Source organism: Pelodiscus sinensis, chromosome 7 (genome assembly GCF_049634645.1).
Source record: "Pelodiscus sinensis isolate JC-2024 chromosome 7, ASM4963464v1, whole genome shotgun sequence".
Lineage (NCBI taxonomy): Eukaryota > Metazoa > Chordata > Testudines > Trionychidae > Pelodiscus > Pelodiscus sinensis.
In genome coordinates, this window is record NC_134717.1 from 61,050,292 (window position 1) to 61,065,985 (window position 15,694).

At 48.9% G+C, this 15,694-nt stretch overlaps 1 protein-coding gene across 1 annotated transcript in view; it reads right to left on the bottom strand.

The window, feature by feature from the left end:
- The window catches only part of FN1 (fibronectin 1), a 71,110-nt gene that overhangs the window by 12,812 nt on the left and 42,604 nt on the right, over nucleotides 1-15,694 (bottom strand). Inside the window, 10 exon segments of the mRNA XM_075933958.1 lie at nucleotides 280-467; nucleotides 3,785-4,054; nucleotides 6,394-6,507; nucleotides 7,558-7,713; nucleotides 8,560-8,724; nucleotides 9,490-9,606; nucleotides 10,302-10,571; nucleotides 11,507-11,596; nucleotides 12,927-13,109; nucleotides 14,145-14,417. Of these exon segments, the coding sequence (XP_075790073.1) occupies nucleotides 280-467; nucleotides 3,785-4,054; nucleotides 6,394-6,507; nucleotides 7,558-7,713; nucleotides 8,560-8,724; nucleotides 9,490-9,606; nucleotides 10,302-10,571; nucleotides 11,507-11,596; nucleotides 12,927-13,109; nucleotides 14,145-14,417 (1,826 nt within the window).

The following is a 15,694-nucleotide window of genomic DNA, read 5'->3' on the forward strand; positions in this document are numbered from 1 at the left end:
TTACAGCAGCTTGTTTGACAAGGAATTGAATGAAAATAACCACACAAAACCAAACTCATTTTTGTACAATTCAGAAGCTTCCGGTAAAAAACCCAACAAATAGAGTCTAAGGCCAGAAGGGGCCACACTTAAAACAAAGGCCAGATGGGCAGGAGAACTGCTGATTTACCCACACTGAGGTCCTAGCCGAACACATTTTTCAATTGCTTAAAAAAATCCAATCCTCCTCCCCCCCCCACACACACACTGCACTGATAACATAAAAGGTTAAAAAGTCACCATTAATCCTGACACAACAGCAAACGTGCTGTCTGGGGAGAGGTTGATTTCTTTCATGGGCCCCGTCTTTTCCTTGGGATTCACTCGCACTCTGTAGCCAGTGAGACGAACACTGGGCGCATTCCAGTTGACTTTCAGGCTGGTGGGAGTTACCTGAACAAACTGCAGGTTTGTGGGTGGAGGAATTGCTGTGAAAATTGGGATGAAAGGACCATTAGCTTGGAAGAACACAGCTCCAGTCAAGATAACAGTCGTGAGCATGAAATAGTCCTAAGTGTGAAATACACCAGTGAGGGCCTTTCCTCCATGCATTTATCTAGCTCTTTTTTTAACCCTAGCAAAGTCTTAGTTTGCACAACATCCTCTGGCAAGGAGTTCCACAGATTGACTGTGTGCAGTGTGAAGAAATACTACTTTGTTTTAAACCTGCTGCCTATTAATTTCATTTGGTGACCCCTAGTTCTTATGTTGTAGGAACAAGTAAACAACATTTCCTTATTCACTTTCTCCATACCAATCACGATTTTATAGACCTCTACCATATCCCCCTATAGTCTTTTCTAAGCTGAAAAGTCCCAGTCTTTTTAATTGCTTTTATATGGCAACCGTTCTAAACCCCTAGCCATTTCTGTTGCCCTTTTCTGAACGTTTTCCTAATGCCAATATATCTCTTTGGAGATGAGGCAACCACATCTGTACGCAGTATTCAAGATGTGGGCATATCATGGATTTATACAGAGGCAATAAGATTCTCTGGCTTATTTTCTATCCCTTTTTTAATGATTCCCAACATTGTTTGCTTTTTTGACCGCTGCTGCACACAGAGTGGATGTTTTCAGAGAACAATCCACAATGACTCCAAGATCTCTCTCGAGTGATAATAGTAATGGGGGTAATTAGTCCCCATCATTTTGTATGCATAGCTGGGATTATTTTTTCCAGTGTGCATTACTTTTGCATTTATCAACATTAAAAGGCCATTTGGCATCCACCTAGCTGCTAAGGTGTTCAAAGACGAGATCTGGATGCACAAATCTGATGCTGTTTCTCTGCAGAAACGGGGGACTCTGCATAGTCCAGCAGAAAGGAAAATGAGGCATGGCTGAAAAGAGCAGTTAAGCTCTGTGGCAATGCTATGAACATCTGGCTTTGCAGGAGCTTCCACTCACTTGGTCATCTGGATGCCAGTTTCTCTTCTACCTCTCTACTGTGCCCCCGAACTGACATTTAGAAAAGCCGCAAGGCAGTGGTGAAATGGACCTAACGCCACTGATCTCTACCGAGTTACTCCCGATTCATGGGGAGAGGAGAGAGTGGAGAAGGCAGCCCAGAGAGTGAAGAGTGGATGGAAAAATACTGCCCAGCCAAAACGGGAGCATTGGACACCCACCAACACAAGTATAGAGGACTACACGCAAGGGACCAGGCAGCGGAAAATGAAGGCCGTGAAGTCAATGCTGCTTACATACAGTATTTTCATGAGCGAATATACCGAATACTTGAATAAAGAACTTTCAGAAGTCATTGGGTTCATATAAACTAAAGACACAGAAAGATCATGGGACATATTGATCGTTTTATTATTTGTAATTCTTGGTCTGTAACAGACCAAATCTATAGCTCAGCCTGATGCCCACCATCACTACCTTGCTACAAAGCATCCTAATTTTACAGCATGAAGATGCCACGCAGTTCTCTACTGCTTTACTGAAAGAGGGCCTTGTTCAAAGTAGGGATGTAATAGTAGAGTCGATTAACCGATAAGTAAAAGTGCATCAGTTAATGCTATAGACTACACACATTTCCCCCCCATCCCTTGCCAGTACATTTTTTTAGCAGGCTGGCCAGCAGCCCAGCTCAGTCCTGGCTTGCACTGGGTCTGGGACCTATTCCCGCTGCGGTTTTGCATTTAAGGTGTTAGGAGCCAGGCACGCAGCCTGGCTCGTGCCAGGTCTGGGAGCTCAGGTCGCCCCCCTACTATTCAATTAACCGATATTTAACATCCCTAGTTCAAAGCCCATGCTAATCATCAGAGAATCCCACTGACAAAGAGATTTGTACAGGACTCCCTAAAGGGTAAACCCAGACTTGATTTAAGAACCATTGCTTGCGGTTCTGACAGGTATAAATAACCTGTCCACTTTCAATCATTCTAGCACTGCAGATCGTTTCATTTGTTTGGTTAATCTGTAAACTAAGATCCAGAATTTGCAGTGCACTCCCGGAATGTTAGCGTCGGCTTTTCACTTGAAAAGTTAACGGCGGCTCGGCTGCACATTGCTACCAAGACTCGGCGGGTGACACAGGAAATTCTGCTGTACATTTCAGATGGCTGGCAGCAGACTGAATCTATTCCAGGCCCCAGTTCTTGAGCAAAGACCCGCCCGTTTGAAAGCACAGGCGTTTGGGAATTATTCAGCAGGAGGAAAATGCTAAGTCAGCAGAGGAGGCAATTGCACATTTGTGCGTGTGTGCGCACGTTTCTTTTATTTCATAGGAGGGAGGTGGTTTAATCAAAATGGAACCAGCAGGACCTGGCCCTAATGTGGTCTCCGGGAGGACGGCCACGCTTCTGTGAAAGTGTCTCGTGTCAACACGCGTGTTGTCACATGGTAGCTGTGACATCGCAAACGAGAACCTACAATAGCTCAAGCCAGAGTGTCTGGGCCGGAATGTCTGGATGGAACTTTCCATGGACTCCCAGTCAGGCTTAAACTATCTGATTTCTCCCGTTGTACCGACCCTTGACACAAGGATGCGGTCTGGCAGGCACTCTGTCGAAGGCGGCTTATTCTCAGTCTCTTGGGGGAGAGGTGTAAACGGCCGCTCGGGGGCTGGCGGTGCACATACAGAGCAACGCCAAGAGAGATTGGGAAGCACGTGAGGTAGACCAACAGATACGGGACCAACAGATACAACCGATTATCTATATTTAAGGGATGGGCCCGGAACGCCGATCCTTTCCTTCTGGCAGCAAAGGGAACAGGAAACCACCCTTTGCCTCTCGTCCTCCCATTGCCACCCTGAGCTTCCAAAGACAGGCTGGAATGGCGGACTGGGCCCCAAAGGATGGTTCCTACCTGCTCAAGCTAGGCTGCTCTAACGTGCTGGGCGCCATACCTCGCTCCCAATTGCACTAGCATGGGTAGGAACAGGGAAGCTACTTATACTTGTGAGGTGGCCTTTGATCCTGCCATTCTCAGCTGCCAACCTTTGTAGTCCTTTAAGCCTCCCAGAAGTTTACTGAATACCTAGTGATCGTATGGAGGAAAGGCCATACTGGATCAGACCAAAGGTTCCTCTAGCCCAGTATCCTGGCTTCCGACAGTGGCCAATGCCAGGTGCCCCAGAGGGAATGAACAGAGCCGATAACCATCAAGCAATCCCTCCCGTCGCCCATTCCCAGCCTCGGACAACTTCAAACATCAACCTCTGCAACCAAACGACGCCCCCTTTCATCAGCCAATACTGCCCGAACTGCTGGGCTGTGTCGTTCAAGGTGTACCTGTGGACTGGGTCCCGGTCAGGGGCTGGCTCTCCAGGTCATCGTGCAAGGCAACGATGGTGACAGTGTACTCCGAACCGGGCCTGAGGCCATGCAGCTCAGCAGTGTCGTCTTCACCATCGGGGGCGGGCACTAGCTCACGGATTCCATCCTCAGGGCTTGAGTAGGTCACCCTGTAGCTGGTGACTTGCCCTTGGGGGCTTTCCCAAGCAATTTTGATGGAATCGACATCCACCTCCGTGAATGTCAGTCCTCTAGGGCGGTCAATGTCTGTTAGGCAAATTAACGGTAAGAGGGTTATGTGACAAAAGCAGGGTGGGGGAGGGGAGAAAGAGCATTTTGATTACGTGCAAAGCAGCCTCCAGGTTTGCTGGGGTCTATTTCTCCCCTGCCTTGCATGGATCTTTGCTCCTCTGCAGAGCGAGCACAACACACTAGGTGCCATCCCAGCCCCACTCAAGTCCAGAGGAATTTTGCCATTGACTTGAATAAGGTCCAGATCTCAGACCCATGGGTCTGGTTCTCATAAGGGCCCCTCCATGCCTCTCGGCTTAGCAAGAGGGGCCTTCAAGAGACAAATGTAATGGGTACACACTATGAGTCTTTCACACTGGGACACCAGGTGAGGAGCCTTGGTGTGAATGGAAATCAGGCCCCACCATCCTGACTTAGTAACTTTTCACACCCATGCCATGCTCACTGTTCACTAGTGTAATTGTGCAAGGCAGAGGAGAAGCAGTTCCCTGGTTTTCTTTCACAAATTAACATCCAATTAAATAATTTGTAAAGACAGCAAATGACTATGCAGATTTTCTAAATCAAGAACAGACTTTGGCTTTGTAACGAGCATGCACCTACAGTTCTCTCTCAAACACACCCGCAAATTAGAGCCCCTCACTGTGATTCTCAAGCTTAGGCTTCAGCAGAAGATCCTAGGCCAGGGTAAAGGAGTAGAGCTCTGGTGATGACTTGCCAGACTTCGGTGCAGAGATACTCATTTACACTGCTGCGGATCGGGCCCATAATCATCGGCTTTGAATTAATCGGTCACTTGTTTGCAATGTGGCGTCCTGCATTTCCTATGCTGTAAGGTTAGCAAAGGTGATTTTATAGGAAGCTTTCAGCTCAAGACTGATGCAGATTGTGCAATACTCCCACGTATGCAATATGGATGTAAAAAAAATGGTTTTTTTTTTTTTTTAAACACATGTTGTGGGCGCCCCGGGAGCAGGGCCGACAGCAGGTGTGCGCCGGGAGCTGGCTTCTAAGCACACATGACTTCCCAGCTGCCAGCCCCACTCCCAGGAGCCAGCTGTGCTGAGGATTCTGGGAGCAGGGCCAGCAGCCGGGAACCAGCATGCGCCAGCAGAAGAGTTTAACCGCAACCAGAACCTATGAAAGTCCTACATCCCTACTATGCAACACTTATTCTGCTTGCTACAGTTTTATAATTGTGTATACTCGATCATAAGCCTGTTCGTTCATAAGCCCACCTCCTCAAGTTTAAAACAAAAATTGCAATGACCCCTTCATAAGTTGACTATCGGCAGTTTGCAGATTTCCAGTCCCGGCTCATCAGCATAAGCCACTGGCACATTGGGATGGTTGTTTACCCCGAGGGTCTGCAGGCACGGAGCCTCTCCGCTCCCATTGGCTGCTCTTCGCCGTTCCCAGCCAATGGGGGTGGAGAGAAGCAGAGGAGGCCAAGGGACGTGCTGGCCACCACTTCCCGTCATGGAGAACTGCAGCCAATGGGAGCTGAGGGGCTCCACGCCTGCAGACTCTCCAGGTACATGAACATCCCAGTGCCCCAGCCGTTTGCCCTGCTGGGCTGGGAAGTGAAGTTTGCTGACTCCCTCAAGTTTAAAAACAAATTGGTAAATGCAATGACCCCTTCATACACTGATCCCTGCTCTTTACTGCATCATTTTTTACCAAAAGATATTAGGCTTATGATAGAGTACAGCTGGGGTTAGATTGTGGCTTTATTGACAGGCCTGAATGAGGAATGGTACATAAGCCATGATGACCCAGGAATAGCCCTGGGAGAGACTGTGCTTTAGAAACATCCCTCTAAAGGACATTCTTCTGCGCTTCCCAAGTAGCGCTCAGTGTACTGGAAGGACAGGCCAAAACACTGCTCACTTCGGAAAGGGAATGAGTGATCAGGTGGGTAAATCATGCATCTGTTTGCCTGGCCCTAAGGCTTAGGGGACTCACTAACGGTATTAAGTGGGTTCTTACTCCTTTGCTCAGGCAAATGTGCCACCTCAAAATCTAGCCCCCGAAAGTCACCTTTGTCCTCCAGCTCTAGAAATGAGGGGTATGCAAAGCCGTTTTCAAAGCTTTGCTAAAGGCAAACGAAAAAAGAAAAACGATTTTGCTTAGGCCATTTGCAGTGAAAGGAAATAAAAGCACAGCACTGTGGGGAGTTGCGTCTTTTGGCAGCCTTGTGAGGAGTTGGGTATTTTGGTAGCTGATCCAGCTCAGTAATTCTCAACCTCTGAAATCTCAACAGCCCCGGAGATGCCCCCTAAAAGGTGCACAGAAGATAAAGGCAATTTTGGTGGTGGTTTGGGGGGATATCGAGTGAGAGATTCAATACATACTGGTGATGGCCGTCTCAACCAGCGGGAGGCTCTCTCCGTTTTGACTCTGAGCGTAGACACTAACCACATACTCGACTGTGGGCTGCAGGCCCTCGATGGTGGTTTGCGTTTGATCTGCAAGGAAAAAACAACGCCGGGATTATTTGGAAAGGAGGGGTGATTTTGAACCTTCAGCCTGGATCTTCAAAGGCGTTTAGGCGCCAAACTCCCATTGAAATCAATCCCAGAGAGGGGAGCCACGTCGAAGTTGAAGCGGTGCATGGTAGCCACGTGGGGGTGGAAGTGGCGACACAGATTGTCTCCTGCCTGTCTCCGAAAGCCGGTGAGGACTGCCGGGGGCAAGCCGGAGCAGCCAGGGAAAGAACCAAAGTAACTCACTGTGGGAGTCAAATGCCCCACATGACACTGTCTAGGTAAAAACAGGGACTAGCCAGCAAGAATATACTGGCGCAAGAGGAGTAGTCGCATGGGACATCTGCTGCCTGTGCTGGCGGGGCCTGAGCACCGCTCTGCGGCCTCCCTGGGTGTCTGGCAGAGCCGGGGCAGGGGTTTCTATGGAGTGCCAACTTTGTCAGCTTTTCCTGCAGCTCCCTAGCCTAGCCCCTTGCGCCGAATGGCCACAGCTCACCTCAGGGCGAGACGAATAACCCAGCTGCGCCGCTGGGCATTCACTCCCATAGGGGGTTCTGACTGGAAGCTGTGTTGCATGGGCCTGGTTTTTAAAGCCGGACCAAACGCTGGTGTGTTGCAGTGGCAAGCCAGGGTACTTAGCGGCAGCCTGTGACTTTGCTGCTGTGCCAAAAGTCAGCAGAGCTCGTCGATTGGTCATCCCAGGCTGGCTCTTCTGGCCCGCTCCGACAGTGCACCGAGTCCTTCAAGCGAATGCAACGAATCCACATCTGCTTGAAGGCCCCCGTGTGCTGCTGGAGCCCTGTCACCCAGCTCTCCACCACTTTTTGGACTCGGGTTGAACATTAACCCGACCGCTGCAGCACTGGGCCTTGAAAGGTAATCTCCGCTGATAAAACGCTCCAGAGAACAAACCGCAAAGTCACCCACGGAGCCCTTCAGCCAACACGCTCAGGCCTCAGTGGGAAATCTCTGGCCGGGGCTCTCGGAAGGGATGTTAGAGCGGGAGCCTGAGGGACGCGAAGACGTGCTCACCTGCTGGGACGTTTTTGCTTTTCACAGGCCCATGGCCATCCTTGGGGACGGTTGTCACTCGGTAGCCCGTGACCGGAGAAGTCGAAGGCAGCCATCTGACACTGATGCTGTTATCCTGAACGTCGGTCACTTGCAGCTGGGACGGCGTGTCGATCTCTGCGCATCGAAAGAGAATCGCTGTGAGCATCTGCAATGCTGGGGTCCCCCTTTTCCTCACGGCATCCCATGTCGGTAGCGCCCACTGCAACCTCCCAGCTATGTCTGCTGTTCCTCTCAGACAGTTACTGGCACACCCATACTGCTCTGACTTACCACCTGTACCATCAAGCATGTATTATTATTGATCACGTGTGTTACAGTGGTACCCAAGGGCCAACAAAAATGGGATCTCGTACCAACAGAGCAGTATCGTCCCTGCTCCAATTAGTGTACACTCTAACGAAGTGCCCCAAACCAGAACCATGTATCAGTCCCATAGTGGAGGGATCACCACCTCCAACACTCAATAAGAGCAGTGAAAACCTTTTTAAAGGGCTATGAAAGAGATTCTCCATCCGTTTCAATGGGAGTCAGATCAAGGCCTAGACAACTAAGGAGAAGACCGTCTCTGATCCAGAGAGCTCAAAGGTAGTTCCGATTAAGGTCAGTGCTTTAGAAATACCCAAGATGCAGACGGAAAAGTCATGCTACATCTCCCAGTCCAAGTGCTTTGACATCTGATGTATGAGGAGCCAATCTTTGCTTGGTATGCTCCCTCCAACAAAGACAGGTGTGAAGTGGTTCCCCTCCAAACAGGACCACAACTCCTGCAAGACTGTTTAGTCTTCCTCTAAAAACTCGCCTCCCCAAAAGCTTACCTGCCGTTTGGTAAAAACTACGAACACGATGGGCCACATCCATCTGGGGTATAACTCCAAAGCTAGTGGGCCCTTTCTTCCCAGCTGAAACCGAGGGCAATTAGGAGTTTAACCAAAAGCCAGCAGCATTGTCCATGTGTCTCACCTGTTTTGTACGTGACGGTGACTGGCTTGCTGCTGGCAGGGCTGTCTCCACGGCCGGTCACTGCATACATGGTGATGGTATAGTCTGCTCCGGGCTTCAGGTCGCTGATGGTGGCAGTGGACGAAGTGCCCGGCACGGTAAACTCCTGGATAGGGCCACTGCCTCCTGGGAGGGCAGGCGAGAAAGCAAATGTAATGAAAATGCTGAGAATTGCTCCCATTTAGACCACAAACGTGGGGATGACCTGCCATCCACTGAGCTGAAATCAGAAGACGACCCTCGTTGATTTCAATGGGATTTGGGCCAACCCATAGTGAGTTGGAAAAGACTTTATCATGCCAAAGCAAGGGGCAAGCGAGAGGCCCAGGGAACTCCCACGGAGTCTCTGGATGTGGTTGGCGAAGGTGATTTGCCATCCCTTTAAAGTGTGTTATATTTATTTGTGGGCCGCCTGTTCTAAGCATACATCCGTCAGTGCCCAGTGCCCTGCCCCCTGCTGAGCTCCATGGGGGGCACACTTATCTTCCAACCACACTTGTCTTTGTGATCTACTGCAGTTTTTAAATGGTGTGATCCAGGGGTGAGGAACCCAAGGCCTGGCCCCTGGCTTGCCTGGATCTGGCCCCTGAAGCTTAGGGCTCCCCCCTCAACCCGCCGGTTGCCTCACCGTGGGGCTAGAGCCCACAGAATCTACTAGCCTGAGCCCCTCTCCGTTCTGGTGTGCAAGGAGCACATGGGAGGTGTCGCCTTCTCAGTCGGGGGCTTGCTTGCTTCTCACTTGTGCGGCCTTCGACTGATTTTTCTGTGGGTCAGCGCCCCCCCCCCCCCGACCCCCTAAAAGTTTCCCCACCCCTGGTTCTAAGCTTAAAGTTTCACATGTGGTGTCCACAAGGAGATCTGGTGTAGGTGGGAATAGCAGAGCACACCAACCTGTTTCACCATAGGTGATCCTGTAGTATCTCACAGTAACTGCAGGCGCATCCCAGGAAATCACCAGACTGGTGGGGCCAGTGGCAGTAACTTCCACGTCCCGGGGAACGTCGGACACTAGGGAGAGAGGTCAGGGTTACAGAAGAGAATGGACACGTTGACATTCGCCAGGCTCTTATTTTCCCCACCTATGCTGGAGGCTGTTGCTACTACCAGGCCACAGTAGGTTCTCCCCAGAGACCTGAGGGCCAGTCTGACTATGGAAAGTTTTTTATTGATTTCTGTGGCCACTCTATCGAGCCCGACATGTTTTCCTCCTGCCGAAAAACCACGGAGAGAGGCCCAGAGAACTCCTTTCTGAAGGTTACGCTCTTTGGTGGGAGGGCTTTGAATCTCCTTGGTGGGAAAGACGACAGGCTTCGGCCCTCCTGGATCCATCAGCCCTGGAACCAACCAACAGCTCCTTGGATTGCTTGTTTTGCTTTGGTAGCAGGAGACCCAGAGGCAAGTCAGCCCAAGGTCGTTTCCAACAAAAAAACATGCACAATGGACATCAGCCTGACCTATCTGAATTAACCTGGCCTGTTCAGAAGCTCCTTTGTAGGATAACAGGCCTGGTCTCCTTACAGAGAGATTTTCTGTGCTTTGGGCCTGTGGGACTTTCTATGCAACTGAGGCGCCTAGGAATCAGGTCCTCTCTCCTCTAGCCAGCCTTCTGCTTGGCCATCAGTTACTCGCCAGGATTGGGCTTACGAGCTTGTTGAGATGGGGCAGGAGACCATATGCTTTGTCTGGCTTGTGTCCAAACTGACCTGTAGTTTGCTGGCCAACCAAAGGCAAGCTCTCCTCTTTGCCATTGACAGCAATTATGCTGACCACGTACTCCGAGCCTGGCACCAGGTTGGTGAGGGTGATGGAATTCCGAGACGGTGGCACGCGGTCTTCTTTGGGCCGACCGCCGCCCTGCTCCAGATGGTGGCGAATTTTGGAGCCGGTGATGGCGGCGCGAGGAGCAATCCAGTGCACAGTGAAAGAGTTGGCAGTTATATCCGAAAAGTCAATGCCAGTTGGAGAATCAAGACCTGGGGAGGATCCCCAAGTAAAGGGAGCATTAGCTTAGTTGACTATCAAATACATTTATTTTGAAGTGATGATGGTTCCAACCCCCCGTTGCTGCCACCTTCCCCATGGTGTAAATTCAGACTCTTGCTTGCCCACCTATCAAACACTGTTAAGCAGTGACCCTAGAGATATAGAACGATCCAGATCATAAAGTGGTGTCAAAAATGCCACGAGAATGTAATTGCAAAATATGGAATCTCATCATAACTTCGGTCTACATTTGGAGTCCCCTGAACCGGAGGTATCTGACAGATTTAAATGTTTGCCCAAACAAAATACCCAGCCTTGATTTCAGAGAACAGAAAAGCCAAAGTGCAAACGCAGAAGAGCATTCCTGGTATTTGGCTGTAAAATATCCAAGGGATACAGTGCAAAGAGCCTAAGCCTGATGAATGTGTAAAGCCCTGCACAACCACAGATACCGGCTTTATTTCCGCATGAAATCTGCAGCCACAAATGTGGGTGCCGATATCCGGGGCTCCTTTTTGCCTAGATACAAATGCGGATACAAGTTTTGCATCTAGAAGCCTGCAAATTTTGCAGATATCCGCATCCATGGATACGGATGTGGATATTCACATATCATTTTTGCAGATATGGACGCGAGTCCAGGTACAAATTTTGTATCCGCCCAGAGCTCTACTGCACACAGTCTTTTTATTGCACCAAATCACCATAGCCCCATTGAAGCCAAGGTGAAGACCTGCCTCTTTGACCATGATGCTCCACATTTCCCAAGCGCGTCTATATTACTCCTTTAACATTTTTGTGCAGCTTGCCAACAAGACAACAATAAAAGTCAAGGAGTGCCAGTTCTTAAAGGCCGTTATGTCCTAGGCCCTATTAGTGAACAGGTAATGGAAGAGGTAGCAGCCAACAGAAGTTTTCCACATACCTGTTTTCTGCACGCCAGTCAGAGCAGTGCTCTCATGCTGCTCATAGACACTGTAGACCTTCACCAGATATTCAGTGCCAGGCAGCAGATCTGAAGGGTGAGACCACACCAGTTTAGATGCTTGCAATTGAGTGACCTTTGGCTCAAAAGAGAAACCTCAGTAATTTGAACCAACACAGGAGGAGTGACCGATTTTTGCTCAGCCTGTGCAAAACCCAAGCCTGTTGCATAGTTGGACATTGGATTCCAAGTGTCAACTTTCTCTGCTACAGGGAGGGCCTTCTGTTTGACCGGAAATTTTAGCCTGCAAACGAAGGTGGGTGGCTTCTTTAGTTAGGATTACTTTGCCAGGACATTATTTAGATGCGTTTGTTGGCAGTGAGTAGTTGTCCATAGAGACCGTGCAGCTCTGAGCATTTAGTGATGCATAAGGCCAGATCCTCCCCGGCTGTAAAGTGACTAACACCACTGACTTTCAGTGATGAGATTCTGATTTATGCCAGAGAAGAAAGTGGTCCTTTATTTTTCAAGCCATGACCCTCTTTTAATCAACTCATCCCATTTCTAGGGAAAATCCTCCCAACAAAATACGACTTTTGTATGAAGACGAGCAAATTAATCATGCCCTTGTGAGACGTAAGAGATCAATTGCACTGTACAGCTACAAATTCAGACAGCGCTTTAATTCTCCTTTCCCAAATTTAAAGACGGACACAAAAGGACCTTTTGCTTATTTTGATCCTTTGTCTCTTCATCAACACAAGTGCACGACAAGTCATTGACCTTTTGTCAAACAAGATATGTAATATGTACCTACTCTTAATACCTAACCAGGCTCAATTGCCCCAGAGTGTGATGGTCTTGTCCTGGTCTTAGCAGGAAAAACGTTCACTAAGATTTGACTTTAACTTTGTTAAAATAAACCAAGTCCCTAGCTTGTGTAAATTAGCATAGCTCTGTGGAAGTCCATGAAGCTAGGACCTATTTACACCAGTATTTACACTTATGCCAGTAAATGTCTTGCTTTTTCTTCCTGGAGGTTAGAGGCTGAATCTCCAACAGGACATTTCCTGGAGAGCTGGAGATCTCCACGTGTTCAGAGGACGGACCACCTCTTCAGGAAATTATCTGAGGGAGCAATTCACTTCCAAGTCACAAATCAGGAGAATGTCTCTCCGGCTCTTGACCACTCCATGTCCATGTGGCAGCTAAACTCATTACTATATAGGAGCATAATTCAGAAAGGACTCTCTATATTTGTATCTAGCTGGTGCAAACCAGGGAGAAGAAGCTAAAACCATGGGACCACAGCCAGCATATTGATCGACAGACCAGTTAGCGCGAGGCCGACTCAGCTTGGGAAGGGCTGCTGTGGAGAAATCTCTTGACATTCAGCTGACCAATGCGGGTCACCTCTTACTTGTTAAGACCACCATGTTGTCGGAGGGTGAAATGGTGAGCTCAGCAACATCGTCCTCTTTCTTCACAGGTGAGTAACGCACCAGGAAACTGGTCAGTTCTATGGAGACTGGAGGGGTCCAGGTTACCCGCATGGTATCGGGCCTCACGTTGGTGAAGCGCAGATCCGTCGGAGCAGGAACAGCTACATGCAAAGAATACTGGGGTGTTTTTAACAGTTTCTGGAAGGTGAGTGTTTACCCAGATGAAGGCTCAGGAAATCTACAATGTATCTCATGCAAAAGAGAGGCTACTGTGACAGACCCATGCGAACATACTCCTAAGCTACATTCCGTTCCACTCCCGTTAAACACTCTGGCTACTGTCGGGCTCCCTCAACCTCTCGGCAATTGCTAATACTTAACCGAATTCTGTTGAGATCATTTGAAAGCAAGGAGGCTGGCGCAGCTGGATCTCATGTTATAAAGATGTGGCCAAGAGAGGCTTCGGTTGCCAAACAGCAGCATAAACACGAGAAAGACGTTTCATCCCAGAGACATGCAGAGGGGAGGAGAGGGTGAATCCGTTAAGTCATTCGCCGCGTTGCCTACTTGTGTGTGGAAGGGTTTAGCACCTGCATGGTTTATTCGCACGCAACAGGGTTTCATGCACAAACTAGTTCTCAGTCTATCTGCTACTCATGCACTACAGAGAACCTGGACAATGTGACATGCCTGTCACTAGCGTGGGCTCAGGGAGCGGTGATTTTTGTCCTCCTTGTAAGGCACAACTTGAAGAGTCAAGTCACCACCCCAAAATTACGAAGAAACCAAGTGGTTTGACCCAGGGCGAGGGTCAGGAGCGAAACCCAAGGAGGTCTCCAGAATCATGTCCACCCTTTGGGGAGACCAGCTCACACTGAGGATGGTAATCCAGGTTTTTATAATTTGGGGATTGTAGGACTTGTTTAAGACTGAAGCCTGAAAAGCCATTGCAAATAAAGCCCTGACTTTGCAGTTATCTGCAATGTAAAAATGCAGTTCATGCATGGGGTTGAAAAAAAATGCAAATTACACAGCCTTTCCCATATTTAAAACAGAAGTTGGCCCTGGTCTTTGAGCGGCTCAATTCTTCTCAGAGAAACCCCCGGTCATCCTAGCAGCTAGTGACAGCATGAAACACCATCCAGGTCCCAAATACAGCAGGCATGTTTGTTTTTTTTTTTTTTTTCAAAATTCACCCGTTTGCTGTGTCAGAGTGGTGGGGGCGCTCTCTCCGCCATTAATGAGTGTGATTACGCTGATGTCGTAATCAATGCCCGGCTCCAGGCCTGTCACCGTGTAGTATCCTACTGAGGAGTCCACAAAATCTTCAAAAATAGGGACACTGTCTCCCGCCGCAACTACCGTGATGCGGTAACCAATAATGGTGGAGGCATTTAGCGGGGTCCACCTCAGGCCGATGCTGGTATCAGTTATGTCAACAAAGCTTAGGTCAGTGAGCTGAGGCACCTCTGCTGAGCGCAGTGGGGGGGAGAACAGCAAAGACACACACAGAGGCAAAAGAAAAGAGGAGGGGGAGGAAATAAAGCAGTGGTCGTCAGGTTACACGTCTCAACAGCGAGGAAACAGTACAGCGACAGCGGCAATGGGCAACGTGTTGCTGCTGAGGGCCCGAGTGTGCTGCCCTTCCTCACATGAAATAGCCCCTCACAGCACACGGAGGGCCAGGAGCAGGCAGGAGCGCAGGACTCCCAAGGGGGTTGGGTACCTTTGAAGATCTGGACCCTGCCTGATAGAATGTATAGGAGCCTAAATGGTTTAGGCTCCTAACGCCCATGGAGACAATTGGGCCCCTCAGGTGATTTTTCATATGTCTCTCTCAAAGGCACATACCCAATTTTAGCCTATAAAAAAAAAAGTCTCTTGCCTGTTAATCTTTAAGCAACAGAAAACTGGATTTGTAATAACTAACCCTCAAGAATTTTTGCCTTTAAAACCAAGAGTCAGAATATTATCTTCAGCTTTAACTGTTCAGATCACAAAATTATCAACCCATTGAGAAGGCTGAAATAACTGGATTGGGCCCAATCCTGAGCTGGCAGAAACAATTGTACAGATTAAACCTCTCTAGTCCGGCACCCTTGGGACCTGACTGGTACCAAACCAGAGAATTTGCTGAACCCACAGAAGATCATTGTTGTCTAGCAGCATTTCCCCTGCTTGCTGGGCTTTTAGAAGACATTTAGGGGTAAATTAGAGCTGAGCAGCACCGAACACAGAACCAGGACTGGTGGCTGTGAACAAACTTTATGGGACTGTGGGAAAGTTGGCCACGTCCATGATAAGTGGACATCTGGCTAATTAAAATTGTGCCGGACCACAGATGTTGCCGGACTAGAGAGTTTCAGCCTGTAACTCTATATAGATCACCAAGCACCTGGTATCAGTGTGTCTTCGTTAGCCTAAAAGAAGCCGAGCTGCTAACCCAGTATTCTTAAAGACTTACAGCGATAGCTCTACCACAAGTGCAGAAACAAAACCCCCAAACTTAGGACCAAAATAAAGCTCATTTAGAAAAAATGCAAATGGTTACAAATGAGTTTTTCTAGAATGTGGCTTTCCCATCAGACACTCAAAGCATCAGCAGGCTCTGAACGTTCTGCTAGGAGCAGAGCGTGGCGGAGAGAAACCGACTTGGTTCTCTTCACCCAACTTGGCAATCTGAAAACCAAGCCATTGAATTTGGGTTCGTTTGCATAACCGTCTCTATGCAGCCCGCACTTTTGTG